Here is a 26,361-nt window from a genome sequence, read left to right on the forward strand (position 1 = left end):
GTAGGCACTGAGTTCTATGGAAAGTGTATCCTGCAGCCCTTGTGCCCTCCTGGGAGTGCATACCACAGTCACTGCACCCTGCGTGGGGGCTCTAGAGCTTGCAAGATTGGCAGAGGGGGTGGTGAAGATGTGGAGGGCTGTCCCCCCGCCCCCAGTTCTTGTCCCCTACCATCTCCCACCTCTGTCCTCTGGACGTCCATAGGAGGAGGCTGGGAGTTCAGCCTAAGACACACCGTGTAGGTGGAGGGGACGGCTGCTGAGGCTCAGAGGCTCCTGGAGTCCCAGTCGGGCGGGATCCTAGCTTGCTACATTCCCCTACCCTTGCCTGGACCCTGACTCGGGAGTCAGCCAAGTCCCCCTACTCTGAGTTTCAGCCTGGACCCCCTCCTTGAGGCAGCATCAGGACTAGAGGGGGGACTGAGACACAGGTTCCCGCGGATGTGGGTCAATTAGGTTCCGTTTCCTGCATGGTCATATGGCCTCGAGGCTTAAGGAACGCCGTAATCTGCGTGTGACTGGGCTACAGTGAACACTGTTGTACCACACACTTCGAACGGTGTTCACGGGGTAGATTTTACAGTAAGGGTTCTTACCATAAAATAACAAAAACAGTGGGACACAAGGACCTTGGGAAGTGATGGTTAGGCCTGTCATCTTGAGTGTGGTGACTGCACATGTGCAAACTCATCAAATTGCAGACATCGGGCTGGGCACGGTGGCCTCATGCCTGTAATGCCAGCACTTTGGGAGGCCGAGGCCAGTGGATCACCTGAGGTCAGGAGTTTGAGACCAGCCTGACCAACAAGGTGAAACCCCGTGTCTACTAAAAATGCAAAAATTAGCCAGGCGTGGTGGCTCACGGTGGTAATCCCAGCACTTTGGGAGGTTGACGTGGGGGGACTGCTTGAGGTCAGGAGTTTGAGGTCAGCCCAGCCAACATGGTGAAATCCATCTCTACTAAAAAAAAAAAAAAAAAAAAAAAATAGCCAGGCATGGTGGTGCATGCCTGTAGTCCTAGCTACTCAGGAGGCTGAGGCAGGAGAATCGCTTGAACTTGGGAGGCGCAGGTTGCAGTGAGCAGAGATCACATCATTGCACTCCAGCCTGGCTTTTTTGAGCTCCCTCTCAAAAAAAAAAAAAAAAAAGGGGGGGGGCTGGCATGTTGGTTCATACCTGTAATCCCAGCACTTTGGGATGCCGAGGCAGGAGGATCACCTGAGGTCGGAAGTTCGAGACCAGCCTGGCCAACATGGTGAAACCCCGGCTCTACTAAAAATACAAAAATTAGCCGGGCCTGGTGGTGTACGTCTGTAATACCCGCTGCGCAGGAGGCTGAGGCAGGAGAATCGCTTGAACCCAGGAGGCGGAGGTTGCAGTGGGCCGAGATCGCACCATTGCACCCCAGCCTGGGCAACCAGAGTGAAACTCCGTCTCAACAAAAAAAGCAAACATTGCATATGTACATTTCTTCAATTATACCTCAGTAAAGCTGCTTTGGAAATTCAATTTAATTTAAAAAAGAAATGCCCCAAAGCAGATCTTGCGTCCTCTTGGTGGACTTCTGTGTCCCCACAACTCCCGGTGGCCTCTCCTGATCCCTCAGGCCTGGACACGTGGTCCCAGGACACCTCAACCTCCTGCGTGGAGTGGGTGGGGCCTCCCCATCCCTGCCCCACAGATCCCTGGACCCCTCGATCCCTGGGGCTGTCCATCTGTCCCTGGGCACCAGCAAGGGCCACGCGGAGTTGGGACCCTCCCCGGCTGGAGTCACCCCATAGGACCCGGGACTCTGGACCCTCCTTGACCGCTGCTTGCCTGGTCCTCATTCTGTGCCGGCTTCTTGTGCACGCTCGGAATCTGTTCCCTGCAGACACCCAGTGCCCGGGGCACCGTCCGGAATTCCTGGAAGAGACCCCTTGCTTTCTTACCCCTCTGCCCAGGCTCCAGGCCTTTGACACGGCTGTGCCTCCCCAGGGTGCCTCTTCCCCTCCACCTTCACGCGCTGAAAACCACCCATTCTCTCACCTTCTGGCAACAGATTGTGTATCACGTGACCCATGCTTGGCCAATCAGATAATTCCATCTCCCAGAGCTGGGGATTGGCTGGGGGATGACCACGTGACCCAAGTGGGCCAATGAGAGCCTGCCCTGGGACTTGAACTGGGCCATTGGAGGAAAAGGTGGTTTTCTGTGGCTGGGGTGGGCCCCGGGAATGGTGTGAGTTGAGGTATGCTGGACTTTCTTGACTACTCCAAGAGGTGTGCAGTCTCAAGCAGATGCTGACACAGCAGCAAATGGAAGGGGACAGATTTTTTTTTTTTTTTAATCCTTCTCTTCCTTTCTTTTCTTTCTTCTTATAATTTTTTTGAGACAGGGTCTTGCTCTGTCGCCCAGGCTGGGGTGCAGTGGTGCAATCACAGCTCACTGCAGCCTTGACCTCCTGGGCCCAAGCGATCCCCCCACTTCAGCCTTCCGTTTGGCTGGGACTACAGATGCATGCCATCACATCTGGCTAATTTTTTTGATCTTTAGTAGAGACTGCATTTTACTATGTTGTCCAGGCCCAGGTTGGTCTCAAACTCCTGGGCTCAAGAGATCCTCTTACCTCAGTCTCCCAAGTAGCTGGAACTATAGGCATGCACCACCATGCCTGGCTAATTTTTGTATTTTTTTGTAGAGATGGGGTCTCTCTATGTGGCCCAGGCTGGTCTTGAACTCCTGAGCTCAAGTGATTATCTGGCCTCAGCCTCCCACACTGCTGGGATTGCAGGCATGTACCAACCACCATGCCCAGCCCAAAAGGACAGATTTCTAGAAGGTTGTTTGAGTTCCTGGATTGAGCCTCATCTGAAGGCATTCGCCATTTTTTTTTTTCATGTTAGCAATTTTGAGTTTCTTATTTATTTATTATTATTATTATTATTTTTGACAAGGTCTCACTCTGTCACCCAGGCTGGACTGCAGTGGTGCGGTCTTGGCTCACTGCAACCTCTGCTTCCCAGGCTCAGGCAATCCTCTGGGATCAGCCTCCCACATAGCTGGGACTACAGGTGAGTGCCATTATACCCAGCTAATTTTTGTATTTTTAGTAGAGATGGGGTTTTGCCATGTTTCCCAGGCTGGTCTCAAACTCCTGAGTTCAAGTGATCCTCCCACCTTGGCCTCCCAAAATGCTGGGATTACAGGCATGAGCCACTGTTCCCAATCTTATTTTGGATTTTTAAAAAAAATTATTATTATTATAGAGACAAGGTTTCAAGAGCGAAACTCCATCTCAGAAAAAAAGTGATAACAATTACTATTTCATGATTATTGACTAAATTCCAAATGTTATTTTATTTGGATTTGGATTTCACCAGGCCTTTTTTTTTTTTTTTTTTTTTTTTTTTTCAACAAATGTAGTTTTTCTGTTCCCGGATTCCATATGACATTGAGCTATTTGTCTCATAATTAGTAAAAAGACCCACGCAGATTAAAAATGGATTATTTCTGTGGCAATCGGGCGGGTTCCAATGCCCACGCAGCACCTTGAACATGGCTGGAGTTGATCAGTGTCCCTGATGGGAAGTTGATGCTGTGTCCATCGAGAGAAGGGGCACGGAGGCAGGTGTCCACCCATCACCTAATGGAGATACAGACCCACTCCCTGCCATTGGTGCTCCCCGTCAGGTGGGACGCACACCAGCAAGCTAGCAAGGAAACCGTCATTCTGGGTTGTGGTGGAACCGGGGAGAAGCAGGCATGGATCACGTCTAGGGCATCTCGGGGCAGGGGCGGCCTCCTGGGCACAGGGGGCTCTTTCCTGCCTGGGCCTAAAAGCTGAGAAGGGGATGCCAGGTAAAGCCTGGGAGGGTGGCAGAGGGAACAGCACATGCAAAGGCCCTGTGGCAGGGGGAGCTTGATGTGGGTCTGAGGACCAACGGGAAGTCCAGAGGGTAGATGCCTTGGCCTTGTGTCCTCACCTTGGGTGGTCACCCTGGGGAATGTTGTATTCAGTTCCTCAGAGGGTCCCTGATGAATGTGGGACTCAGGGTGGCCGGGGGGTACCCAGCTCCCACCCTGCTCCCCGAACCAACTCTCTGCACCAAACCCTTGCTTCAGGCTCTGCCTTTGGGGGAACCCACACAGATGGCCAGGAGGGTTGAGCAACCTGCCCCAGCTGCCAGTGCTAAAGCCACTGACCTGGACATTGTCAGCGGAGAAAGTGAAGAGGGGGTGGGAGGCCCCAGCACTGAACCCCAGCCTCTCAGGAGAAGGAGGAGGTGGCTTAAAGGAGAATTGGAAAAATGCATCCAGAAAGATGGGAAGGGGCCAGGCACAGTGGCTCATCCCTGTAATCCCAGCACTTTGGGAGGCTGAGGCGGACGGATCACCTGAGGTCGGGAGTTTGAGACCAGCCCGAGCAACATGGCGAAACCCCGTCTGTACTAAAAATACAAAATTAGCTGGATGTGGTGGCACATGCCTGTAGTCCCAGCTACTCAGAAGGCTGAGACAGGAGAATCGCTTGAACCCAGAGGCAGAGGTTGCGCTGAGCTGAGATCTCACCATTGCACTCCAGCCTGGGCAATAAGAGCAAAACTCTGTCTCAAACAAAAACAAACAAACAAACAAACAAAACCATGGGAAAAAATTAGGAGCAGGGGTCTCCCAGAGGACAAGAGAGGATGGTGCTTTTATTAGTAATTATTAGTATTTATTATTGTTTTTGAGACAGGGTCTTGCTCTGTCACCCAGGCTGGAGTGCAGTGGTGTGATCACAGTTCACTGCAACCTCGACCTCCTGGACTCAAGCAATCCTCCCACCTCATCCTCCCAAGTAGCTGAGACCACAGGCGTACACCACTCTGCCTGGCTAACTCTTGTTTATTTTTTGTACAGACAGGGATCTCCCTGTGTTGCCCAGGCTAGTCTCAAACTCCTGGGCTCAAAGAATCCTCCTGCCTCAGCCTTTAGAGCAGAGTAGCTGGGATTACAGGCATGAGCCCTGCATCCGGACAGCAGTGTTTTAGGAGGAAACAGAGCTGAGAGAGGGAAGAACAGGGCTTGGTTTCGGGGCACCAAGTCTGGATGCCCCCTCCCGCGCTCACACTGGGCCATGTCATGCAGCATAAACCACAATCAGGGGGTCTCTGGAGCCCTGTGATGGTGGGACGTCTCCTGCCTGCTCTGCTCCCAGGGCCATGGGTCCCTGGGACCTGCGTCCAGGCACATGGGACACACAGGTGTTTGGTAAAGGCCAGGAGACCAGGCAGGGACCAGGGAGCTGGGCTGAGCCACACTGGTTGGTGGCCTCCACCCTGGCGCCTTCCAGAACGAGGGGGCTGGGGAGGCCTGGGTTGCCGCTGACCTTGGAGGCGGCCCCATGAGCCTCCTGGGCCTCCAGGGAGTCTGGTGCCCGCTGTGTCAGCTGCCACGCCCCCTCCACCTGCAGTAGGTATTTTGAGCAGAGCTTCCCGGCACTTCTGCGAAATCTGCTGAGTCTGTGGTTTTCTCAGGTCAGCAAAAGAACAGAGACTGGAGAGGAAATTGAGCCGTGGCCTGGGATGTGAGAGGTGCCGAGGGTACGGGGGCTGCAGCGCTAGACCACCCAGGCCTCAAGAACCCAGGGCAGGGGGCAGGATGGGAGGGCCAGGTGGCCCCGTTGAACCCTGCCCTGCCCCTTTGCAAAACGGCATCCTTGCTCATCACACAAGCCGTGCCTCAGTTTCCCCATCTGTAACCTGGGGCATTAGTAGGGTTGTGTATTTCAGGGGGTAGGGAATCTAATATATTTTTCCCTTTTTTTTTTTTTTTTTTTTGACAGAGTCTTCCTCTGTTGCCCAGGCTGGAGTGCAGTGGCAAGATCTCAGCTTACTGTAACCTCTGCCTCCCGGGTTCAACTGATTCTCCTGCTTCAGCCTCCCAAGTAGCTGGGACAAGCCCCCACCATCATGCCCAGCTAATTTTTTATATTTTTGGGAGAGACGGAGTTTCACCATGTTGACCAGGCTGGTCTCGAACTCCTGACCTCAAGTGATCCACCTGCCTCAACTTCCCAAAGTGCTGGGATTATATCACTTCTGGCGTGAGATTACAGGACTTCTGGCATGAGCCACCGTGCCCGGCCTTATTTTTCCCTTTTTAAATTGTAGTAATATATGGGCTGGGTGCAGTGGCTCATGCCTGTAATCCCAGCACTTTGGGAGGCCGAGGCGGGCGGATCACCTGAGGTCAGGAGTTTCAGACCAACCTGGCCAACATGGCGAAACCCCATCTCTACTAAAAATGCAAAAATTAGCTGGGCGTGGTGGCACATGCCTGTAATCCCAGCTACTTGGGAGGCTGAGGCAAGAGAATCATTCGAACCCAGGAGGTGAGCTGAGATTGCACCACTGCACTCCAGTCTGGGCGATAGAGTAAGACTGTCTCGAAAAATAAACATAAAAATAAAATAGTAGTAATATGTGCATAACATAAAATGTATCTTTTTTTTTTTTTTTTTTTTTGGGACAGAGTCTTGTTCTGTCGCCCAGGCTGGAGTGCAGTGACGCGATCTCGGCTCACTGCAAGCTCTGCCTCCCGGGTTCACGCCATTCTCCATGCCTGGCTAATTTTTTTGTATCTTTAGTAGAGACGGGGTTTCACTGTGTTAGCCAGGATGGTCTGAAACTCCTGACCTCATGTGATCTGCCCACCTCGGCCTCCCAAAGTGCTGGGATTACAGGCGTGAGCCACCGCGCCCGGCCAAATTTATCATGTTAAACATACGACATGCACAGTTCAGCAGCATTACGTACATTAACATTATTGCATAAGCATCCCATAACCACCACCCCTCTCTAGAACTTTCATTTTTTTTTTCGCTTTTTAGAGACAGGGTTTTCCTCTGTCATCCAGGCTGGAGTACAGTGGCACAATCGTAGTTCACTGCAGCCTTAAACTCTGGAGCTCAAGCAATCCTCCTGCCTTGGCCTCCTGGGTAGCTAGGACTACAGGCGTGCACCACCACACCCAGCTAATTTATTTATTTTTGAGACGGAGTCTCGCTCTGTCACTCAGGCTGCAGTGCAGTGGCACAATCTCTGCTCACTGCAAGCTCTGCCTCCCGGGTTCACGCCATTCTCCTGCCTCAACCTCCCGAGTAGCTGGGACTACAGATGCCCGCCACCATGCCTGGCTAATTTTTTGTATTTTTAGTAGAGACTGGGTTTCACTGTGTTAGCCAGGATGGTCTCGATCTCCTGACCTCGTGATGTGCCCGCCTCGGCCTCCCAAAGTGCTGGGGTTACAGGCGTGAGCCACTGCAGCCGGCCTAATTTTTTTATTTTTGTAGAGACGAGGGCTTGCTATGTTGCCCAAGCTAATCTTAAACTCCTGGGCTAAAGCGATCCTTCTGCCTCGGCCTCTCAAAGTTCTGGGATTACAGGTGGGAGCCACTGCACCCAGCCCATCTCCAGAACTTTCTCATCTTCAAAAACTGAAACTCTGTCCCCATAAAACACTCACTCCCTGTCCCCCTCCCCAGCCCCTAGCACACCCCCCCCCAATTCTACTTTCTATTTCTGTGACTGAGGATGCTAGGGACCTCCTAGGATGGAATCACACGGGATTTCTTACCTGGATGTGGTGGCTCACGCTTGTCATCCCAGCACTTCGGGAGGCCGAGGTGGGCAGATCACTTGAGGTCAGGAGTTCGAGACCAGCCTGGCCAACATGGTGAAACCCTGTCTCTACCAAAAATGTAAAAATTAGCCAGACGTGGTGGCGGGTGCCTATAGTCCCAGCTACTCGGGAGACTGAGGCGGGAGAATTGCTTGAACCCAGGAGACGGAGGTTGCAGTGAGCCTAAATCTTGCCACGGCACTCCAGCCTGGCCGACAGAGCAAGACTCCATCTCAAAAAAACAAAGAGAAACAAACAAACAAACAAACACACAAGGTTTCTCCTTTTGTGCCTGGCGTCTCTTGCTGGATGTGATGTCTTCAAGGTGTATCCACACCGCCGCCTGTGTCAGGGTTCTTTTCCTTTCCAAGGCTGGATGTGATTCCGTCGTATAAATGGACCACATGGTGTTTCTTCCTTCATCTGCTGATGGACATTTGGGCTGTCTCTACCTTTTGGCTGCTCTAAATCAGGCTGCTATGAATATCTACGTTTTTCTTTTCTTTTCTTTTCTTTTTTTTTGAGGCAGAGTCTCGTTCTGTCCCCCAGGCTGGAGTGCAATGGCCGGATCTCAGCTCACTGCAAGCTCCGCCTCCCGGGTTCCCGCCATTCTCCTGCCTCAGCCTCCCGAGTCGCTGGGACTACAGGCGCCTGCCACCACGCCCGGCTAATTTTTTGTATTTTTTAGTAGAGATGGGGTTTCACCGTGTTAGTCAGGATGGTCTCGATCTCCTGACCTTGTGATCCTCCCGCCTCGGCCTCCCAAAGTGCTGGGATTATAGGCGTGAGGCACCGTGCCTGGTCTAATTTTTGTATTTTTAGTAGAGACAGGGTTTTGCAATGTTGGCCAGGCTGGTCTCGAACTCCTGACCTCAAGTGATCCTCTTGCCTCAGCCTCCCAAAACGCTGGGAATATAGGCATGAGCCATGGTGCGTTACCAATTGTTTGGTTTTTTTTGAGACGGAGTCTTGCTCTGTCGCCCAGGCTGGAGTGCAGTGGCCGGATCTCAGCTCACTGCAACCCTCCTCTGGGACTACAGACACCCGCCGCCATGCCTGGCTAATTTTTTGTATTTTTAGTAGAGATGGGGTTTCACCGTGTTAGTCAGGATGGTCTCGATCTCCTGACCTCGTGATCTGCCCGTCTCAGCCTTCCAAAGTGCTGGGATTACAGGCTTGAGCCACCGCGCCCGGCCAATTTTTTTTTTTTTTTTTTTTTTTAAACCTTTGAGGTGAAATTCACATAACATAACATTTACCCTTTTAAAAAGTGCACAATTCAGCGGCATTTCCTGCCTCCCAGTGTTGAACAAGCACCCCTCTATCTAAATGTAAAACATTTCATCCTCGAAAGGAGACATGTACTCAACAGCAGTCCCTCCCCATCCCCTAATCTGCGTGAGAGGCCTTCAGGGAGAGCCGAGGGGTGTGTTTGTGGGCATTCATCCTTAGCCCCCCAAAACTCCCCTGCAGCCAGGCTGGGGTGAGCAGGGAGCCTGGGGCAGGGCGGGGGATGGGGACAGCTGGTTAGTGGGGCTCACATAGGCTGGGGGACAGAGTCCCTGCTCAGAAGGGCACAGGCTGAGACTAGGAGGCCTTTCCCAGCTCCAAAGTGGAGTCTCAGCCAGGAAAAGCCGTGGGCGGCCAGGGGAGAGGGAGGGCGAGCCGGTCTCTGTGCAAGGAGCATCAGCTGACAGGCAGGCTGCGAGGCTCTGGGCCAGGAACTCTGATTTCTTTCCCCCTGGGAAGCTCAGACGCCCGCCCCAGCACGAGGGCGCTGCCTGGCACTGCTCCCTGGGACTGCTGGGGCTGGCAGCCTGAAAGAGGGACAGACCTATTGTGGGGGGACCAGGAGCTCTGGATCCACTCCCACCTAGACTCCAGGCTCAGCCACATGCAGTCCGGGTGAGCCTGGGCTGGCACCGGCCGTTTGGAGCCTCAGTTTCCTCATCTGTAACATAGGGCTAAGAACACTACCTGCCTCAGGGACAAGTTACTGCCCAGAACGGGCCTGGCTCACTCCCTTCCACCTTCCCAGCTCTCCCTGACCCCTGACTTGGTGAAATCTTGGACATTCTTGCAGTCCCCTAAGCAGTGGTCCTTTTACGAGGACAGGGCAGGGTCTGCCTTGGACCCGCACAGCCTGACACAGGCAGATATGCAGTAGGTGCTTAACAAATGCCTGAACTGATGCCAGGATGGGCAGCTGCTATCAGGAAGGAACTGGAAGCCAGACCTGGCGTCTCACGCCTGTCATCCCAGCACTTTGGGAGGCCGAGGCGGGGCGGGTCATTTGAGGTCAGGAGTTTGAGACCAGCCTGACCAACATGGTGAAACCCCGTTTCTACTAAAAATACCAAAAAAAAAAAAAAAAAAAAAGGCTGGGTGTGGTGGCATACACTTGCAGTCCCAGCTACCCAGGAGGCTGAGGCCAGAGAACTGCTTGAACCTAGGAGGTGGAGGTTGCTGTGAGCCAAGATCGCACCACTGCACTCCAGCCTGGACGACAGAGCAAGACTCTGTCTCAAAAGAAAAAAAAGGAAGGAAGCAACTGACTCTCGGGCCCTGGAAGATTCCAGGGTGACAGTCGTGTGACACCTCACACACTCGGGCCCCGAGCTGCTCACCTTGCAGCTGCCTCACCTGGTTCTCATCGGCAGGGGACTTGGGCTCCCCAGCTGCAACCCGGTGGACCCAGGCTGGCCAGGAATCTTCTGCCCTGGCACGGGGACCAGAACCCCGGCAAAGGTGCCTGAGCTCAGCACCGTCCAATGCACGGGGACCCCATTCACGATACCAGGTGGACATGTGACAACTCAGAAGGTGTTTTCTGTCCCTAGTGGTGTGGCCGGGCCAGATTCTGAAATCTGGTTCCTGGAAAATTCCAGCCCCACGGAACCTGGTAACCCCTCCCCATTCCTGGTGTTATGTAACATTTGGGGATTAATACCGAGGCATCCAGGGGCGGCTGCCGGGATTCAAACCCAGCGCGGCCCCTTCCTGGGCTGACTGAGCGACTTCACATCCCTGGGTCTCAATGTCTCGGCTGTACAATGGGGATAAGGCCCGTTCTTGTGCCCCAGGCCGGGTGGAAGGGTGAGGGGAGACGTCCCCAGGAAAAGGGTGAACCTGAGTCTGGGGCAGGGCTTGGAGCCACGATTCCGGGGGGTCCCAAGCCCCCTACTGTCTTCCCACCCAGCTGTTCTCTGAGGTCTCTGAGGTTTCTGACGCTCTCTGAGGTCGTCATTTCAAGGACGTCCCCACCTGGCTGTCCGTGCAAACCCCAGCCAGGGTCCACCTGTTGCTCCACACAGCCCATCCCTTCCCTGCGCTGAAGCTCCCTCGCACCCCAGCCCATGGGTCCCCAAGCCCCAGTCCTGCCTCCTGGGTCCCTATCCCAGGCCTCACCGCCCTCCCCACCAGCCCCAGCATCACAGATGCTGGGCTTCTCTGCCGCTCCGAATTCTGCTGTGGCTCCCCAGTGCCCAAGGCCATCAAGCCCCGCGTTTTCATGTGGGCCCCAGGGACCCGCCAGCAGGGAGGACCCGAAATGGCACACATTCGGAACGACGAGGCTCATACCTCAAGTGCACTTTTGGGGGAGAGGCCCCCAGAAGCCCCCAAACCCCCACGCGCGAGAGAACCTCAGTTTCCCGCTCGGTAAAGGGGCCGCAACAGCGGTTCCCAGCCAGCCCAGGGGTGCAGGGTCGGAGGAGCTCGCGGGCTGAACGTGGTTCCTAGCGCCCGGTTGGCGCACGGGGTTCGGGCGCGCTCTAGTCCCTGGAACTTCCCCAGCCGCGGCATCCCCGCCGCCCACGCGCCCCCCACTCCCCGGCCGGGCACCTCCAGCCCCTCCCCCGGCCGGCCCAGCGCCCGGGCTCCGCCCCCTCCCCGCCCCTGCGTCCAATAAGACGCGCCCCGGCGGCTCCTGCGCCCCCAGAGCGGCCGCGGAGCGGTCCCGGAGCGGTGATCCCGGCCCTGCTGCGCCAGAGCCCGCGCGATGGAGCCCCGGCCGCGGCGGCGGCGCAGGAGCCGCCCCCTGGTCGCCGCATTCCTGCGAGACCCGGGCTCGGGCCGCGTGTACAGGCGCGGGAAGCTGATCGGCAAGGTGGGGGCCCCGCGCCCCGAGTCCGCGAGGGGGCCGGGTCAGGCTAGGCTGGGGTCCCCGGGGGCGCGGGCTATCCGGCTAGGTCTGCGCGGCGCGTCCCTGCGAGCGCGGGGTCTGGCGCGGGCGCGTGTCCGCAGCCGCGGGGCCTCCAGTGCGGGGTTTCGCGTGGCGGGAACCGTGTTGGGCGCGCTGCGCGGTGTGTCCGTGGGTTGCGTGTCCGGGGTGTGGGCGTGCGGCTCGGCCTCGGGATGCGACGCTGTGTTGCCTCTGGGTGTGTGTGCGAGCCTGGCGAGGGTCCGAGTGTGCCATGTCTGTGCCCACTGCTTCCAAGTGCCTGGGTGCTGTGCGGTGTTCGTGTGTGTGTCGGGGTGTTGTGTTGCTTGTTCACCTGTTGTGTTTGTGCGTCATGCCTTTGTGTGTCTAGTCATTGTGTGTCTGGGTGTTGTGTGTTCATGTGGTGTGCTTGTGTTTGTGTGTTCATATGTGGTGTGTCTTGGAGTTGTGTATTCATGTGTTGTGTTTGTGTATCTGTGTCTTTGTCCATGTGTTGTATTGTGTGTCCGGGTGTTGTGTGTCCGTGTGTTTGTGTTCCTGTGCTGTGTCTGGGTGTTGGTTGTGTGTCCACACATGGTGACTGTATGTCCAGACATTGTATATTCATGTGTTTACGTGTTGCTGCGTTGTGTGTCTGGGTGTGGTGTTGTGTGTCCATGCATGGTGACTGTGTCTGGGCATTGTGTGTTCGTGTGTCGTATTCAGGCGTGGTGTTGTGCGTCCGGTGCTGTCTTGTGGTCCGTGCCTGTATGCACCAGGCGTGGATGTGCCTGTGTCTGTGCGTTCTTATGTGTCCAGGTGGGAGGGTGGGTGCTGTGTATTGTTTTCTCCCCGGTGTGGTGTGTGTGTGTGTGTGAAGAGACTTGGCCACACCTGTGTCCCTGGCTGCCCTGTGCCTCTGTACATGCTGCCGGCTTGCACACCTGTGTGCACCTGCCCGCTGATCCGCTGGCCCTCCCCTCAGGGCGCCTTCAGCCGCTGCTACAAGCTGACGGACATGTCCACCAGCGCTGTGTTTGCCCTCAAGGTGGTGCCGCGTGGCGGGGCCGGGGCTGGGTGCCTTCGCACACAGGGAAAGGTGCGTGTCCCGTCGGTCCCTAGGGCCCGCAGCCCGCAGCATTTCCCAAAGAAGGCCCTGCCCTTTCGTCCCAGCCCTGGGTGGACATGAGATTGCACACGAGGCAGGCAGGTACATGTCGGGGCCGTGCCTGCAGGTGGAGCGTGAGATTGCCCTGCACAGCCGCCTGCGACACCGCAACATCGTGGCCTTCCACGGACACTTTGCTGACCGCGACCACGTGTACATGGTGCTGGAGTACTGCAGCCGCCAGGTGCCCGGGGGGTGGGGAGAGGGCAGCATTCGTGTCGGCTGTGCCCGTCTGTGTCCACCCCGTGTCCATCTGCACCTCGCTGCTGACCCCGAACGATCCTGTGTGCCCTCTGCTGTCCAGTCGCCAGCGCTTCCTATGCCTACATGGGGCCATTTGTGTCCATCCTTTACTCACCTGGGCACACCTAGGCTCTCTTGATCCACCTGCCACACCTGGACCCAGCTTATACTCCTGTGACCGCCTGGGCCCATCAGAATACATTTGCTTCTTCTTGGCCCCCTTGGACTCACCCATACCCACCTGTACACACCAGCATGCCCCTATGCCTACCTGGGGTCGCCCACGCCCCTCCTGCACCCAGCTGTGCCCACCGTGGCCTAGTTGAATTTAGTCATGCCATCATACACCCCTGAACTCACTGTGCCCATTAAGTACACCTGAGCTCACCTGGGTCCACCTGTGCCAGAATATGCCCCCTCTGCGCTCACTGCCGATCACCTGGTCCTTCCTTCTCAAGCTGACGGGCATGTCCACCAGCGCCGTGTTCACCCTCAAGGTGGTGCCAGGTGCAGGACTGGGGCTGAGTGGCTGTGCCTGTGGGGAAAGGTGCGTGCCCCCTTCAGTGGCCACGTGGGCCCATCTGAACCCGTAGGCTCCTATTGGGGTTGGTCATCTGTGCTCACCTGTGCTCATCCCAGAGTCAGCCATACCACCTCAGCCAGGTTGAGCTTACCTTTGCCTTCTAATGTGGGGCCGCTGGGTGCCGGGACTGCTGCCTGCTGGTCACCTGCAGTCTTTGGCCCACGTGCTGAGGGCGCGGCAGACCCTGACGGAGCCGGAGGTGCGCTACTACCTGCGGGGCCTGGTCAGCGGCCTGCACTATCTGCACCAGCGGCACATCGTGCACCGAGACCTGAAGCTCAGTGAGTGCCGGGAAGGGGAACTGTGGGCGGGGGCTGTGGGCGGAGGCGTCAGGAGTGCCGGGAAGGGGGAACTCTGGGCGGGGGCTGTGGGCGGAGGCGTCGGGAGGTGGGTGCAGATCTGCCCCCGTGCACCATGCCCCTCCCACTGCCAGGTAACTTCTTCCTTAACAAGAACATGGAGGTGAAGATTGGAGACCTGGGGCTGGCGGCCAAGGTGGGGCCAGGGGGCCGCTGCCACGGGTGAGAGCCAGGGGGGCTCTGAACAGTCTGTCCGGGTGGGCACGGCTGGCCCTGAAGTCTGGCACGGGGATGCCAGCCTTCCTTAGCCCCCCATGACACCCCTCCTAGAGTGCTCTGTGGGACCCCGAACTTCCTGGCCCCCGAGGTTGTCTCCAGAAACGGGCACTCCTGCCAGTCAGACATCTGGGCTCTGGGCTGCATCATGTGAGTGGGGTCCTGGGGAGGGCGGGCAGGGCCTCCAGGGGGGCAGGTGCAGCAAGGGGGAGCCTGCACGGAACAGGTGGGCACCGGTGTGCAGGGTGGGGCGCATGGAACAGGCACCTGTCGCCACCAAGTGTGCAGTATGAACAGTATGTGTGTGGGGATGCGTGTGCACAGACACGTGGACAGGTATGGGCAGGTGGCAGCAGCACAGGCAGGTCAGGGTGTATGTGTACAGGGATGCAGCATGTGTGGGCACAGGGCAGGTGTGAGCGGGCATAGGATAGCGTTGGAAGGTGGAGGCCGGGCGTGGTGATTCACGCCTGTAATCCTAGAGCTTTGGGAGGCCAAGGCAGGAGGATTGCTTGAGCCCAGGAGTTCAAGACCAGCCTGGCCAAGTTGGCAAAACCCTGTCTCTACAAAAATTACCAAAATTAGCCAGGAGTGGTGGTGTGCAGCTATTCAGGAGGCTGAGATGGGAGTATCGCTTGAGCTCAGGAGGTGGAGACTGCAGAGGGCTGTGATCGCACCACGGCACTCCAGCCTGGACAACAGAAGGAGACCCTGTCTAAAAAAAAAAAAAAAAAAAATAGGAGAATTGAAAAAGTGTATGCAGGTGAGTTCAGGGCGAGCCACGTGCAGGCGGGGGACGGACAGACACCAGTGTCAACCAAGCAGAGTGCATGGGAATGCACAGGGTGCCAGGTGCAGGCGGATGTTGGGAGGTGAGTAAGCCGACAGAGGTTGCAAAGGCGGGCTATGTAGGCAGGTCCAGTCAAGTGTGCAGGGGCAGCTGTGAGTGGTGCCTGGACGCCCAGGTTCTTGCCCCCGACCTGGCCCAGGTACACGGTGCTGACTGGCGCCCCGCCCTTCATGGCCTCACCCCTGTCGGAGATGTACCAAAACATCCGTGAGGGCCACTACCCCGAACCCGCTCATCTGTCTGCCAATGCACGCCGCCTCATCGCACGCCTCCTGGCACCCAACCCGGCCGAGCGGCCCAGCCTGGACCACCTGCTGCAGGATGACTTCTTCACGCAGGTGGGCGGCGGTCCCCGGCGTGGGGTCCCCGGCAGGTGATGAGCCAGAGCCTGCCCTGCTCAGCCGAGGCCAGGCCCCCTGCCCCAGGTAACCCAGGTGCTCAGGAGCTGGGCGACCTAAGCTGGGGATGACCCCAAATCTCCCATCTGAAGGGTTTCACTCCGGACCGGCTGCCGGCCCACTCCTGCCACAGTCCCCCCATATTTGCCGTACCCCCACCTCTGGGCAAGATCTTCCGGAAGGTGGGCCAGCTGCTGCTCACCCAGTGCCGGCCACCCTGTAAGTACCACCCCTGCCCACACCTGCTCAACACCTGCCTCTGCCTGCTATCTACGCAATACCTGCTCCCACCTCCCACCTGCCCACACCTGCCCCCACCTGCCACCTGCTCCGCTCTGTCTCCACATCAGGGGTGGGTGTGGGTAGCAGGTGCCCCCCGCCCCGCTCGGGGCCCAGGCTGTGCCCCCTCCAAGGTCTTGTGCCTCCCTCAGGCCCCTTCACACCTAAAGAGGCCTCGGGTCCAGGAAAAGATGGGCCAGACCCTGACTCCATGGAGTGGGGCGGTGAGGTGAGACGTCGGGGTGGGGGACATGGGGAGGGACAGGTGGAGGGCATGCCTGACCCCTGCTAAAACCCCCTCCTCCATGCCAGCTTCTCTGAACCCCTTCTGGGGTCTCCAAGCCCGGCCCCCTCTCCCTGGTCCCGTCCTGATGCTTCAAAGCTGGGATCCATTTGCGTCCAAATGTGCCCACCTGGGGTTTCCCAAGGGCCAGGCTCCAGGCCACGGGAAGGGTCCCATCCATGGCTTCAGTCCATTGCATTTATTGAGCGCCGCGTGTATGCCTCGGAGACACTCCGAGGCTGCCTCCCAAGGGGAAAGCAGTGCCTCTGTGTGCAGAGCTCGGCGGGCACAGGCAGGGGCCAGAGCCCGCCACCCACCTCACGCCTCTCCCAGGGGCTGGGGCCACCCCTCACCCCTGCTGCTCCCACCTCAGAGCTCCCTGTCTGCGAAAGAGGTTCCCTGCCTGGAAGCCCCCATCCACCTGCTCGCACATGGGACGCTGCAGAGTGACCTGGCCGGTGAGCAGATCCCCGTCCCAGCCCGGGGCTGCAGGTGGGGAGGTACACGTAAAGGGGGGACCAAGGCCGTGGCTTACCAGGGTCACAGCCGCCGTCCCGGCCTCACCTTTCCCGCCTGTCAAATGGGAATGCCGCCTCTGGGGTGAGGATGAGGTGTTCCTGGATGGAGCCGTGGGGAGCGGGGCCGGTTGGAGGAGCCCGGTGGTGGGAACCCGGGCCTGTCTGCAGCACATAGACCTGTCCTCCCAGGGCCCGAGGGGAGCCGGCGGCCAGAGGTGGAGGCAGCCCTCAGACACCTGCAGCTGTGCCTGGACGTGGGCCTCCCGGGTAGGAGCCAGCCCAACCCCCAGATCACCCGTTCTCTTAGTAGCCAAGTAAAATTGCCTTCATTCCCATCCTGGGCCCTCCTGGGTGTTTCTGGGGGTGAGGAGTAGGGGTGAGGGCCCCAGGACACGGTGACATCAGGGGAATGGGTTAGCCCTCCTGTATGCAGAGCCTGGCACAGAGGGCTCTGAGGCAACCTTACCTTTCAGGGTCTCTCTTTTGTTTTTTTTTTGAGACGGAGTCTCACTCTGTCGCCCAGGCTGGAGTGCGGTGGCTGGATCTTGGCTCACTGCAAGCTCCGCCTCCCGGGTTCACGCCATTCTCCTGCCTCAGCCTCCCAAGTAGCTGGGACTACAGGCGCCTGCCACCTCGCCCGGCTAGTTTTATATATATATATATATATATATTTTTTTTTTTTTTTTTTTTGAGACAGAGTCTCGCTCTGTCGCCCAGGCTGGAGTGCAGTGGCCGGATCTCAGCTCACTGCAAGCTCCGCCTCCTGGGTTTATGTCATTCTCCTGCCTCAGCCTCCCGAGTAGCTGGGACTACAGGCGCCCGCCACCTCACCCGGCTAGTTTTTTGTATTTTTTAGTAGAGACGGGGTTTCACCGTGTTAGCCAGGATGGTCTCGATCTCCTGACCTCGTGATCCGCCCGTCTCGGCCTCCCAAAGTGCTGGGATTACAGGCTTGAGCCACCGCGCCCGGCCTTTTTTATATTTTTTTAGTAGAGACGGGGTTTCACTGTGTTAGCCAAGATGGTCTCGATCTCCTGACCTCGTGATCTGCCCGCCTCGGCCTCCTAAAGTGCTGGGATTACAGGCTTGAGCCACCGCGCCTGGCCCCAGGGTCTCTTAAATTCATGATCCGGTCTTGTTAGAGACCCAGTGATGAGGAAATGTGACATGGGACACTGGCCACAGAGCCCGGTGCCCACAGGCCACACTCCAAAGGGGGACCCCTCTTATCCGCAGTGTCCCAGAACCCAAACCCTCTTCCTCTCCCTCAGCCTCCACTGACCCACACGTCCTGCCCCACTTAGAGAGGGAGCCCCAAACCCCACACCAGGTCTCCAGCCCAGAAGAAGCCTCTTCTTTTCTTTTTTCTTTTTTTTAAGAGACGGAGTCTCACTCTGTTGCCCAGGCTGGAGTGCAAAGCGCAATGGTGCTATCTTGGCTCACCGCAACCTCTGCCTCCTGGGTTCAAAGCGATTCTCCTGCCTCAGCCTCTCGAGTAGCTGGGATTACTGGTGTGTGCCACCACGCCTGCTAATTTTTGTATTTTTAGTAGAGACAGGGTTTCACCATGTTGGCCAGGTTGGTCTTGAACTCCTGACCTCAGATGATCCGCCCGCCTCAGCCTCCCAAAGTGCTGGGATTACAGGCATCATCAGCCATCATGCCTGGCCGCCTTTTTATTTTGTTTTGTTTTGTTTTTTTGAGATGGAATCTAGCTCTGTTACCCAGGCTGGAGTGCTGTGGCACGATCTTGGCTCACTGCAAGCTCCACCTCCCGGGTTCATGCTATTCTCCTGCCTCAGCTTCCCGAGTAGCTGGGACTGCAGGCGCCTGCCACCATGCCCAGCTAATTTTTTATTTTATTTTATTTTTTAGAGATGGGGTTTCACTGTGTTAGCCAGGATGGTCTCGATCTCCTGACCTCGTGATCCACCCGCCTTGACCTCCCAAAGTGCTGGGACTACAGGTGTGAGCCACCGCTCCTGGCCTTTTTTTTTTTTTTTTCCAACACAGTCTCACTCTGTCTTGCCCAGGCTGGAGTGCAATGGCACGATCTCGGTTCACTGCAACCTCCGCCTCCTGGGTTCAAGCTATTCTCCTGCCTCAGCCTCTGGCATGTACCACCACGCCCAGCTAATTTTTGTATTTTCAGTAAAGACAGGGTTTCACCATGTCGGCCAGGCTGGTCTCGAACTCTCGACCTCAGGTGATCCGCCCACCTCGGCCTCCCAAAGTGCTGGGATTACAGGGGTGAGCCACAGCGCCTGGCCTAAAATAAAAAACTTCTTGAGTAAAATAAAACTTTTGGCTGGATGTGGTGGTTCACACCACCCTAATCCCGGCACGTTGGGAGGCTGAGGCTGGCAAACTGCTTGAGTCCAGGAGTTTGAGACCAGCCGGGGCAACATAGCAAGATCACATCTCTACAAAAAAAAGAGCCGGGCATGGTGGCGCATGCGTGTTGTCCCAGATGCTCAGGAGGCTGAGGAAGGAGGATCACTTGAACTCGGAGGTGGAGGCTGCAGTGAGCTGAGATCATGCCACTGCACTTCAGTCTGGGCGACAGAGCGAGACCCTGTCTGAAAAGCCAACAGACAGATAATCAAAAACCCAGAAACGGGGCCGGGCGCGGCGGCTCACGCCTGGAATCCCAGCACTTCGGGAGGCCAAGGCGGGGGGGTCACCTGAGGTCGGGAGTTCGAGACCAGCCTGGCCAACATGGCAAAACCCTGTCTCTACTAAAAATACAAAAATTAGCCGGGTGTGGCTGCAGGCGCCTATAATCCCAGCTACTCAGGAGGCTGAGGCAGAAGAATTGCTTGAACCCTGGGAGGCAGAGGTTGCAGTGAGCTGAGATCACGCCATTGCACTCCAGCCTGGGGGACAGAGCAAGACTCTGTTTCAAAAAACAAAACAGCTGGGCACGGTGGCTCATGCCTGTAATCCTAGCACTTTGGGAGGCTGAGGTGGGCGGATCACAAGGTCAGGAAATCGAGACCACGGTGAAACCCCGTCTCTACTAAAAATACAAAAAACTAGCCAGGCGCGGTGGCGGGCGCCTGTAGTCCCAGCTACTCGGGAGGCTGAGGCAGGAGAATGGCGTAAACCCGGGAGGCGGACCGTGCAGTGAGCCGAGATCGCGCCACTGCACTCCAGCCTGGGCGACAGAGCGAGACTCCGTCTCAAAAAAAAAAAAAAACCAACAAAACAAAACAAAAAACCAGGCCAGGCATGGTAGCTCACACCTGTAATCCTAGCACTTTGGGAGGCCAAGGCGGGTGGATCACTTGAGGTCAGGAGATCGAAACCATCCTGGCTAACATGGAGAAACCCCATGTCTACTAATAATACGAAACTTAACTGGGCGCAGTGGCGGGTGCCTGTAATCCCAGCTACTTGGGAGGCTGAGGCAGGAGAATCGCTTGAACCCGGCAGGCGGAGGTTGCAGTGAGCTGAGATCGCACCTTTACACTCCAGCCTGGTAACAGAGCAAGACTCCGTCTCAAAAAAACAAAACAAAACAAACACACACACACACAGAAATGTGTAGTATTTTCAGAGCATCGCAAGCATTTGAGAATTGCTCATTCCCAGGGGTGCCCACAGTCTCCCTCTGCAAGCCAGGAATTCGTTACGGTTCCATGGCTTCTGTTGATGTCTGGTCTCCTAGAATCCACCACTGAAGCCCCCAAGCCTCTGTCCAGTCCCCGCCGTGGAAAGGGTCTCACCCATGGTTTCGGTCCGTCGCATTTATTGAGCGCCTACTATATGCCTGACCCCGACCCTTGGCTCAGCATACGTTTGTTTGCGCCCAGCCACACAGGACCCCCTGGGAGAGCAGCGGCCCATCCTCTGGGCCCCCAAATGGGTGGATCATTCCAGCAAATATGGCTTTGGCTACCAGCTCTCGGATGGGGGCAGTGGTGTCCTGCTTCGGGACGGCACCCACATGGCCCTGCGTCCCCCCGGAGGGTAAGTTGTGGCCTCCTGTGCCCTGGGGGACCAGGTGCTCCCCCTGCCTCTTTTCATTCATCTCTCAAGTATTTATTAAGCACCTGCTGTGCACACCTACAGGTGCTCCCTGCCTGGTCGGGGAGAACAACGCTAAACAAATGAATGACCAAGTGCTTTTCTGTAGGAAATGAACCCAGTGAAGAGGCAGATTAGGAAGGGAGGTGAATCCCAGTGGTGTGGGGGGGTGGAAGGGGAAGGGGTCTCTGAGAAAGTGACGTGAATGGCAAGCAGCAGCCCTGTGCTTTGGGAGGCCAAGGCAGCAGGATCGCTTGAGTCCAGGAGTTTGAGATCAGCCTGGACAACCTATCAAGACCCCCATCTCTACAAAAATTTTAAAAATTAGCTGGGCTTGTGGTGCATGCCTATGATCCTGGCACTGTGGGAGGCTGAGGTGGGAGAATTGCTTGAACCCAGGAGTCTGAGATCAGCCTGGGCCACATAGGAAGACCTATCCTATCTCTACAAAATTTTTTTTTTCCTGAGACGGAGTCTTGCTCTGTCATTCAGGCTGGAGTGCAGTGGCATGATCTAGGCTCACTGCAAGCTCCGCCTCCCGGGTTCATGCCATTGTCCTACCTCAGCCTCCTGAGTAGCTGGGACTACAGGTGACTGCCACCACGCCCGGCTAATTTTTTTCTTTTTTTTTTTTTTTGAGACGGAAGTTCACTCTTGTTGCCCAGGCTAGAATGCAATGGCGCGATCTTGGCTCACCACAACCTCCGCCTCCTGGGTTCAAGCGATTCTCCTGCCTCAGCCTCGTGAATAGCTGGGATTACAGGCGTGCACCACCATGCCTGGCTAATTTTGTATTTTTAGTAGAGACGGGGTTTCTCCATGTTGGCCAGGCTGGTCTCGAACTCCTGACCTCAGGTGATCTGCCTGCCTCGGCCACCTCGGCCTCCCAAAGTGCTGGGATTACAGGTGTGAGCCACCATGCCTGGCTTTTTTTTTTTTTTTTTTTTTTTTAATTAGCCAACTGCAGGGCTATATGTCACTAGTTCCAGCTACTTGGATGGCTGAGGTGGGAGGATCACTTGGTCCCAGGAGGTTAGGGCTCCAGTGAGTTATGATTGGACCACTGCACTCCAGCCTGGAGGACAGAACGAGACCCTGTCTCTCTTTTTTTTTTTTAGACGGCGTTTTGCTCTTGTCGCCCAGGCTGGAGTGCAATGGTACAATCTTGGCTCACCACAACCTCCCCCTCCCGGGTTCAAGCAATGCCCCTGCCTCAGCCTTGCGAGTAGCTGGGATTACAGGCACCCGCCACCACGCCCGGCTAGTTCTGTATTTGTAGTAGAGACGGGGTTTCTCCATGTTGGTCAGGCTGGTCTCGAACTCCTGACCTCAGGTGATCTGCCCGCTTCAGCCTCCCATAGTGCTGGGATTCCAGGCATAGCCACCGCGCCCGGCCTACTGGGACCTTATTAGCATGCACCGGGCATACGGATAAGGTGTGGCCAGGGCAGAGCTGCTCCTTAAAGCCACCATTCCAGGGGGTGTAGCTGGATGGAAAGGTGTCCACTGGCCTGGGCTGCCCAGGACAGACGCCCTGTGTCCTGGCCCCAGCCAAGTGTGCTACATGCCCGACCGCGGGAAGCTGGAAACCTTCACCCTGAGGGATGTACCCGGCCCGCTGTGCGCCAAGCTGGCCGTGCTGCAGCTCTTTGCCAGCTGCCTGAAGCGGCAGCTGCGGGAGGTGAGAGCTGGGGTGCTGGGAGGGCGAGGGGTGGGGACACCCCCTGCTCCCCATGACCTCAGCCAAGTCTGTCCACAGGAGGGGACCCTCTCCACACCTGTGCCACCTGCTGGACCTGGCCTCTGCCTCCTGCGCTTCCTGGCCTCTGAGCAAGGCTTGCTGCTGCTGTTCAGCAATGGGACGGTGCAGGTGAGCCCGGGGCTCACACCCAGGGGCCACTGGGGCTCAGCAGGGTGGGGTCTGGCCTGCCTGGGCTGTTAGGGAACAAGCTTTGGGGGAGCCCTAGGAAGCATTTCCCTCCCAAAAAAGAAAAAAAAAAAAAAGTATTGGCTCCTAAGTACAGAAGCCACAGCATGGAAAACGTGTGACGTTTTTGGGCCAGGCACTGTGGCTCACGCCTGTAATCCCAGCGCTTGGGAGGCTGAGGTGGGAGGATCCTTTGAACCTGGGAGATCGAGGCTGCAGTGAGCTATAATTGCACCATTGCACTCCATCTTGGGCAACAGAGCGAGACCCCATCTCTAAAAAATAAAAATAAAAAATAAAAAACAAGTGACCCTTCTTGGAGGTGGTTTTTTTTTGTTGTTGTTGTTGTTGAGATGGAGTGTCACTCTGTCACCCAGGCTGGAGTGCAGTGGCCGGATCTCAGCTCACTGCAAGCTCCGCCTTCCGGGTTTACGCCTGGCCTGGAGGTGGTTGTATACCCAAGGTCATGGGATTAAGAGTCAGGGGTCTTGGCTGGGTGCCACACGCCTGTAATCCCAGCACTTTGGGAGGCCAAGGCGGGCAGATCACAAGGTCAGGAGTTCGAGACCAGCCTGACCAACATGGTGAAACCCCATCTCTACTAAGAATACAAAACTTAGCCAGGCATGGTGGCGCCTGTAATCCCAGCTACTCAGGAGGCTGAGGCAGGAGAATCGCTTGAACCCGGGAGGCGGGGGTTGCAGTGAGCTGAGATCGCACCACTGCACTGCAGCCTGGGCAACAGAGCAAAAATCCGTCTCAAAAAAAAAAAAAAAAAAAAAAAAAAGCCGGGCGCGGTGGCTCACGCCTGTAATCCCAGCACTTTGGAGGCCCAGGCGGGCGGATCACGAGGTCAGGAGATCGAGACCATCCTGGCTAACACGGTGAAACCCTATCTCTACTAAAAATACAAAAAATTAGCCAGGCATGGTGGCGGGCGCCTGTAGTCCCAGCTACTCAGGAGGCTGAGGCAGGAGAATGGCGTGAACCCGGGAGGCGAAGCTTGCAGTGAGCCGAGATCGCGCCACTGCACTCCAGCCTGGGCGACAGAGCAAGACTCCGTCTCAAAAAAAAAAAAAAAAAAAGGAAAAAAAAAACACAAAACGTCAGGGGTCTTGCTGGAAGACTGTGGGCAGGGGAGCCCTCATCTGAGCCTCAGTTTCCGCAGGTGTATAGTGGAGCACTTGGCCTCCCGACCCCAAGTTCCTGTGGCTGGGGCAGGCACTAGGGGCCAAACTGGGGGCTCTGGGTCCAGTGTCCACTTGTCCTTCTCCTGGAGCGCCAGGGCTGGCGGCAGGTGCAGGGGAACCCTTCTCCCCTTGACTGGTATCTTACCCTTTGCAGATGAGTTTCAGTGGAGTCCCAGCCCAACTGGTGCTGAGTGGCGAGGGTGAGGGTTTGCAGCTCACCCTCTGGGAGCAGGGTCCCCCCGGCACCTCCTACTCCCTGGACATCCTGCGGAGCCATGGCTGCGCCCCCGCCACCCGGCAGCACCTTCACCACGCCTTCCGCATGCTGCAGAGTATCTAACGCCCCTGAGGGTCAAAGTGGACCCCCGCATGATAGTGCCAGGAACCCAGGCTCCATTTCCATTCCTGTGGCTCCCCACAGAGGGGCTGTCCTGGGGGAGAGTTTGGGGGCACATGGGAGGTGGGTTCTTGTCTTGTGGCATGACTGGTCAAGCCAGACTTTGCTGGGATCTCTCATTAAAGATGATTTGAAATGCTGTAGGCCATGGTCTGCCTCTCTTTGGGGGAAAGCGTTTGGAGGAGCTTTGGCAAAGGAACGTTGACCCCACGTGACGTTGCCTCCACCCTGTTGCCCTTGGTGGCAGAGGTGGGCTACGTTTTCACCACTGCAGACATTAGCACCAGAGGGCCAGTCTAGTGGCTCATGCCTGGAATCCCAGCACTTTGGGAGGCCAAGGCAGGAGGATCGCTTGGGCCTGGGAGTTTGAGACCATCCTGGGCAACATGGCAAGACCCCATCTCTACAAAAAATTAGCTGGGCATGGGCCAGGGGCGGTGGCTCAAGCCTGTAATCCCAGCACTTTTGGGAGGCTGAGGCGGGTGGATCATGAGGTCAGGAGATCGAGACCATCCTGGCTAACCTGGTGAAACCCTGTCTCTACTAAAAATATAAAAAATCAGCCAGGCGTGGTGGCGGGCACCTGTAGTCCCAGCTACTCGGAAGACTGAGGCAGAAGAATGGTGTGAACCCAGGAGGCGGAGCTTGCAGTGAGCCGAGATCGCGCCACTGCACTCCATCCTGGGCGACAGAGCGAGACTCCATCTCAAAAAAAAAAAAAAAGAAAAAAAAGCCGGGGCCGGGCGCAGTGGCTCACGCCTGTAATCCCAGCACTTTGGGAGGCCGAGGCGGGCGGATCACAAGGTCAGGAGATCGAGACCACGGTGAAACCCCGTCTCTACTAAAAATGCAAAAAATTAGCCGAGCGCGGTTGTGGGCGCCTGTAGTCCCAGCTACTCGGGAGGCTGAGGCAGGAGAATGGCGTGAACCCGGGAGGCGGAGCTTGCAGTGAGCCGAGATCGCACCACTGCACTCCAGCCTGGGCGACAGAGCGAGACTCCGTCTCAAAAAAAAAAAAAGAAAAAGAAAAAAAAGCCGGGCATGGTGGTGCATACCTGTAGTCCCAGCTACTTGGGAGGCTGAGATGGGAGGATCGCTTGAGCCTGGGAGGCGGAGGCTGAAGTGAGCTGTGATTGCACCACTGCACTCCAGCCTGGGCGACAGAGCAAAGACCCTGTCTCAACAACAACAAAATTAGTACCAGAAGTGGGGTTCTGCCGTTAACTCCGAATCTAAAGCACAAGACACGTGCTTAATGGGTGGACAGGAAAGAAGCCGATGCTGAGGCTGGAACGACGGCTGGCCATGCTCCAGGACACAGTTACCACAACTGTCACCAGTGCTGCCCTTGGGGGGATGGTGCACTCATGGACCTGACCTCTCTGGGCTGATGGAGCGTTGGTTGTTAAGTCAAAATGTCATAAGAGGCTGGTCATGGTGGCTCACACCTGTGATCCCAGCACTTTGGGAAGCCAAGGCAGGCAGATCACTTGACCTCAGGAGTTCGAGACCATCCTCGCCAACATGGTGAAACCCCATCTCTACTAAAAATACAAAAAATAAGCTGGGCATGGTGGTGCACGCCTGTAGTCCCAGTTACTCAGGAGGCTGAGGCAGGAGAATCACTTGAACCCAGGAGGCAGAAGTTGCAGTGAGCTGAGATCACACCATTGCACTCCAGCATGGGCAACAGAGCAAAACTCCGTCTCAAAAAAAAAAAAAAAATTGGACACAACCTAAGTGTCCAGCGATGAGAGACTCAAACATCTGGCCACCCCCGGGGATGAGTAAGGCTGGGGAAGTGGGAAGGCTCACAGGGGGCATTAAGGCAGGCTGAGGGGTTTGGAACTGATGACAGAAAAACCCTTGCCGATCGCGGAAGGACTCCAGGCCCCTCAGGAGCTCTTTTGTTTTTTGAGATGGGGTCTTGCTCTGTCGCCCAGGCTGGAGTGCAGTAGTGTGATCCTGGCTCACTGCAAGCTCCACCTCCCGGGTTCAATAGATTCCTCTGCCTCAGCCTCCTGAGTAGCTGGGATTACAGGCGTGTGCCACCATGCCCAGCTAATTTTTGTGTTTTTAATAGAGACAGGGTTTCACCATGTTGGTCAGGCTGGTCTTGAACTCATGACCTCAGGT

The 26,361-nt window shown here is 56.5% G+C and overlaps 2 protein-coding genes across 2 annotated transcripts in view; one reads left to right on the top strand and one right to left on the bottom strand.

Annotated features, from left to right (window-relative positions):
* Nucleotides 1-26,361, bottom strand: part of C19H19orf25 (chromosome 19 C19orf25 homolog) — a 99,084-nt gene that overhangs the window by 42,239 nt on the left and 30,484 nt on the right. The gene's annotated exons all lie outside the window — the stretch shown is intronic.
* On the top strand, nt 11,391-24,368 carry PLK5 (polo like kinase 5 (inactive)). Its single transcript, XM_077978806.1, is given in 15 exon segments — nt 11,391-11,752; nt 12,771-12,884; nt 13,021-13,137; nt 13,931-14,060; nt 14,213-14,300; nt 14,409-14,504; nt 15,344-15,542; nt 15,695-15,821; nt 16,034-16,110; nt 16,538-16,622; nt 16,872-16,949; nt 20,498-20,601; nt 20,604-20,654; nt 22,471-22,581; nt 23,983-24,368. Coding segments are annotated over 15 exon segments (1,671 nt in total). The 5' UTR covers nt 11,391-11,644; the 3' UTR covers nt 24,169-24,368.

The sequence above is a fragment of the Macaca mulatta genome, chromosome 19, assembly GCF_049350105.2.
Source record: "Macaca mulatta isolate MMU2019108-1 chromosome 19, T2T-MMU8v2.0, whole genome shotgun sequence".
NCBI classification, from domain to species: domain Eukaryota; kingdom Metazoa; phylum Chordata; class Mammalia; order Primates; family Cercopithecidae; genus Macaca; species Macaca mulatta.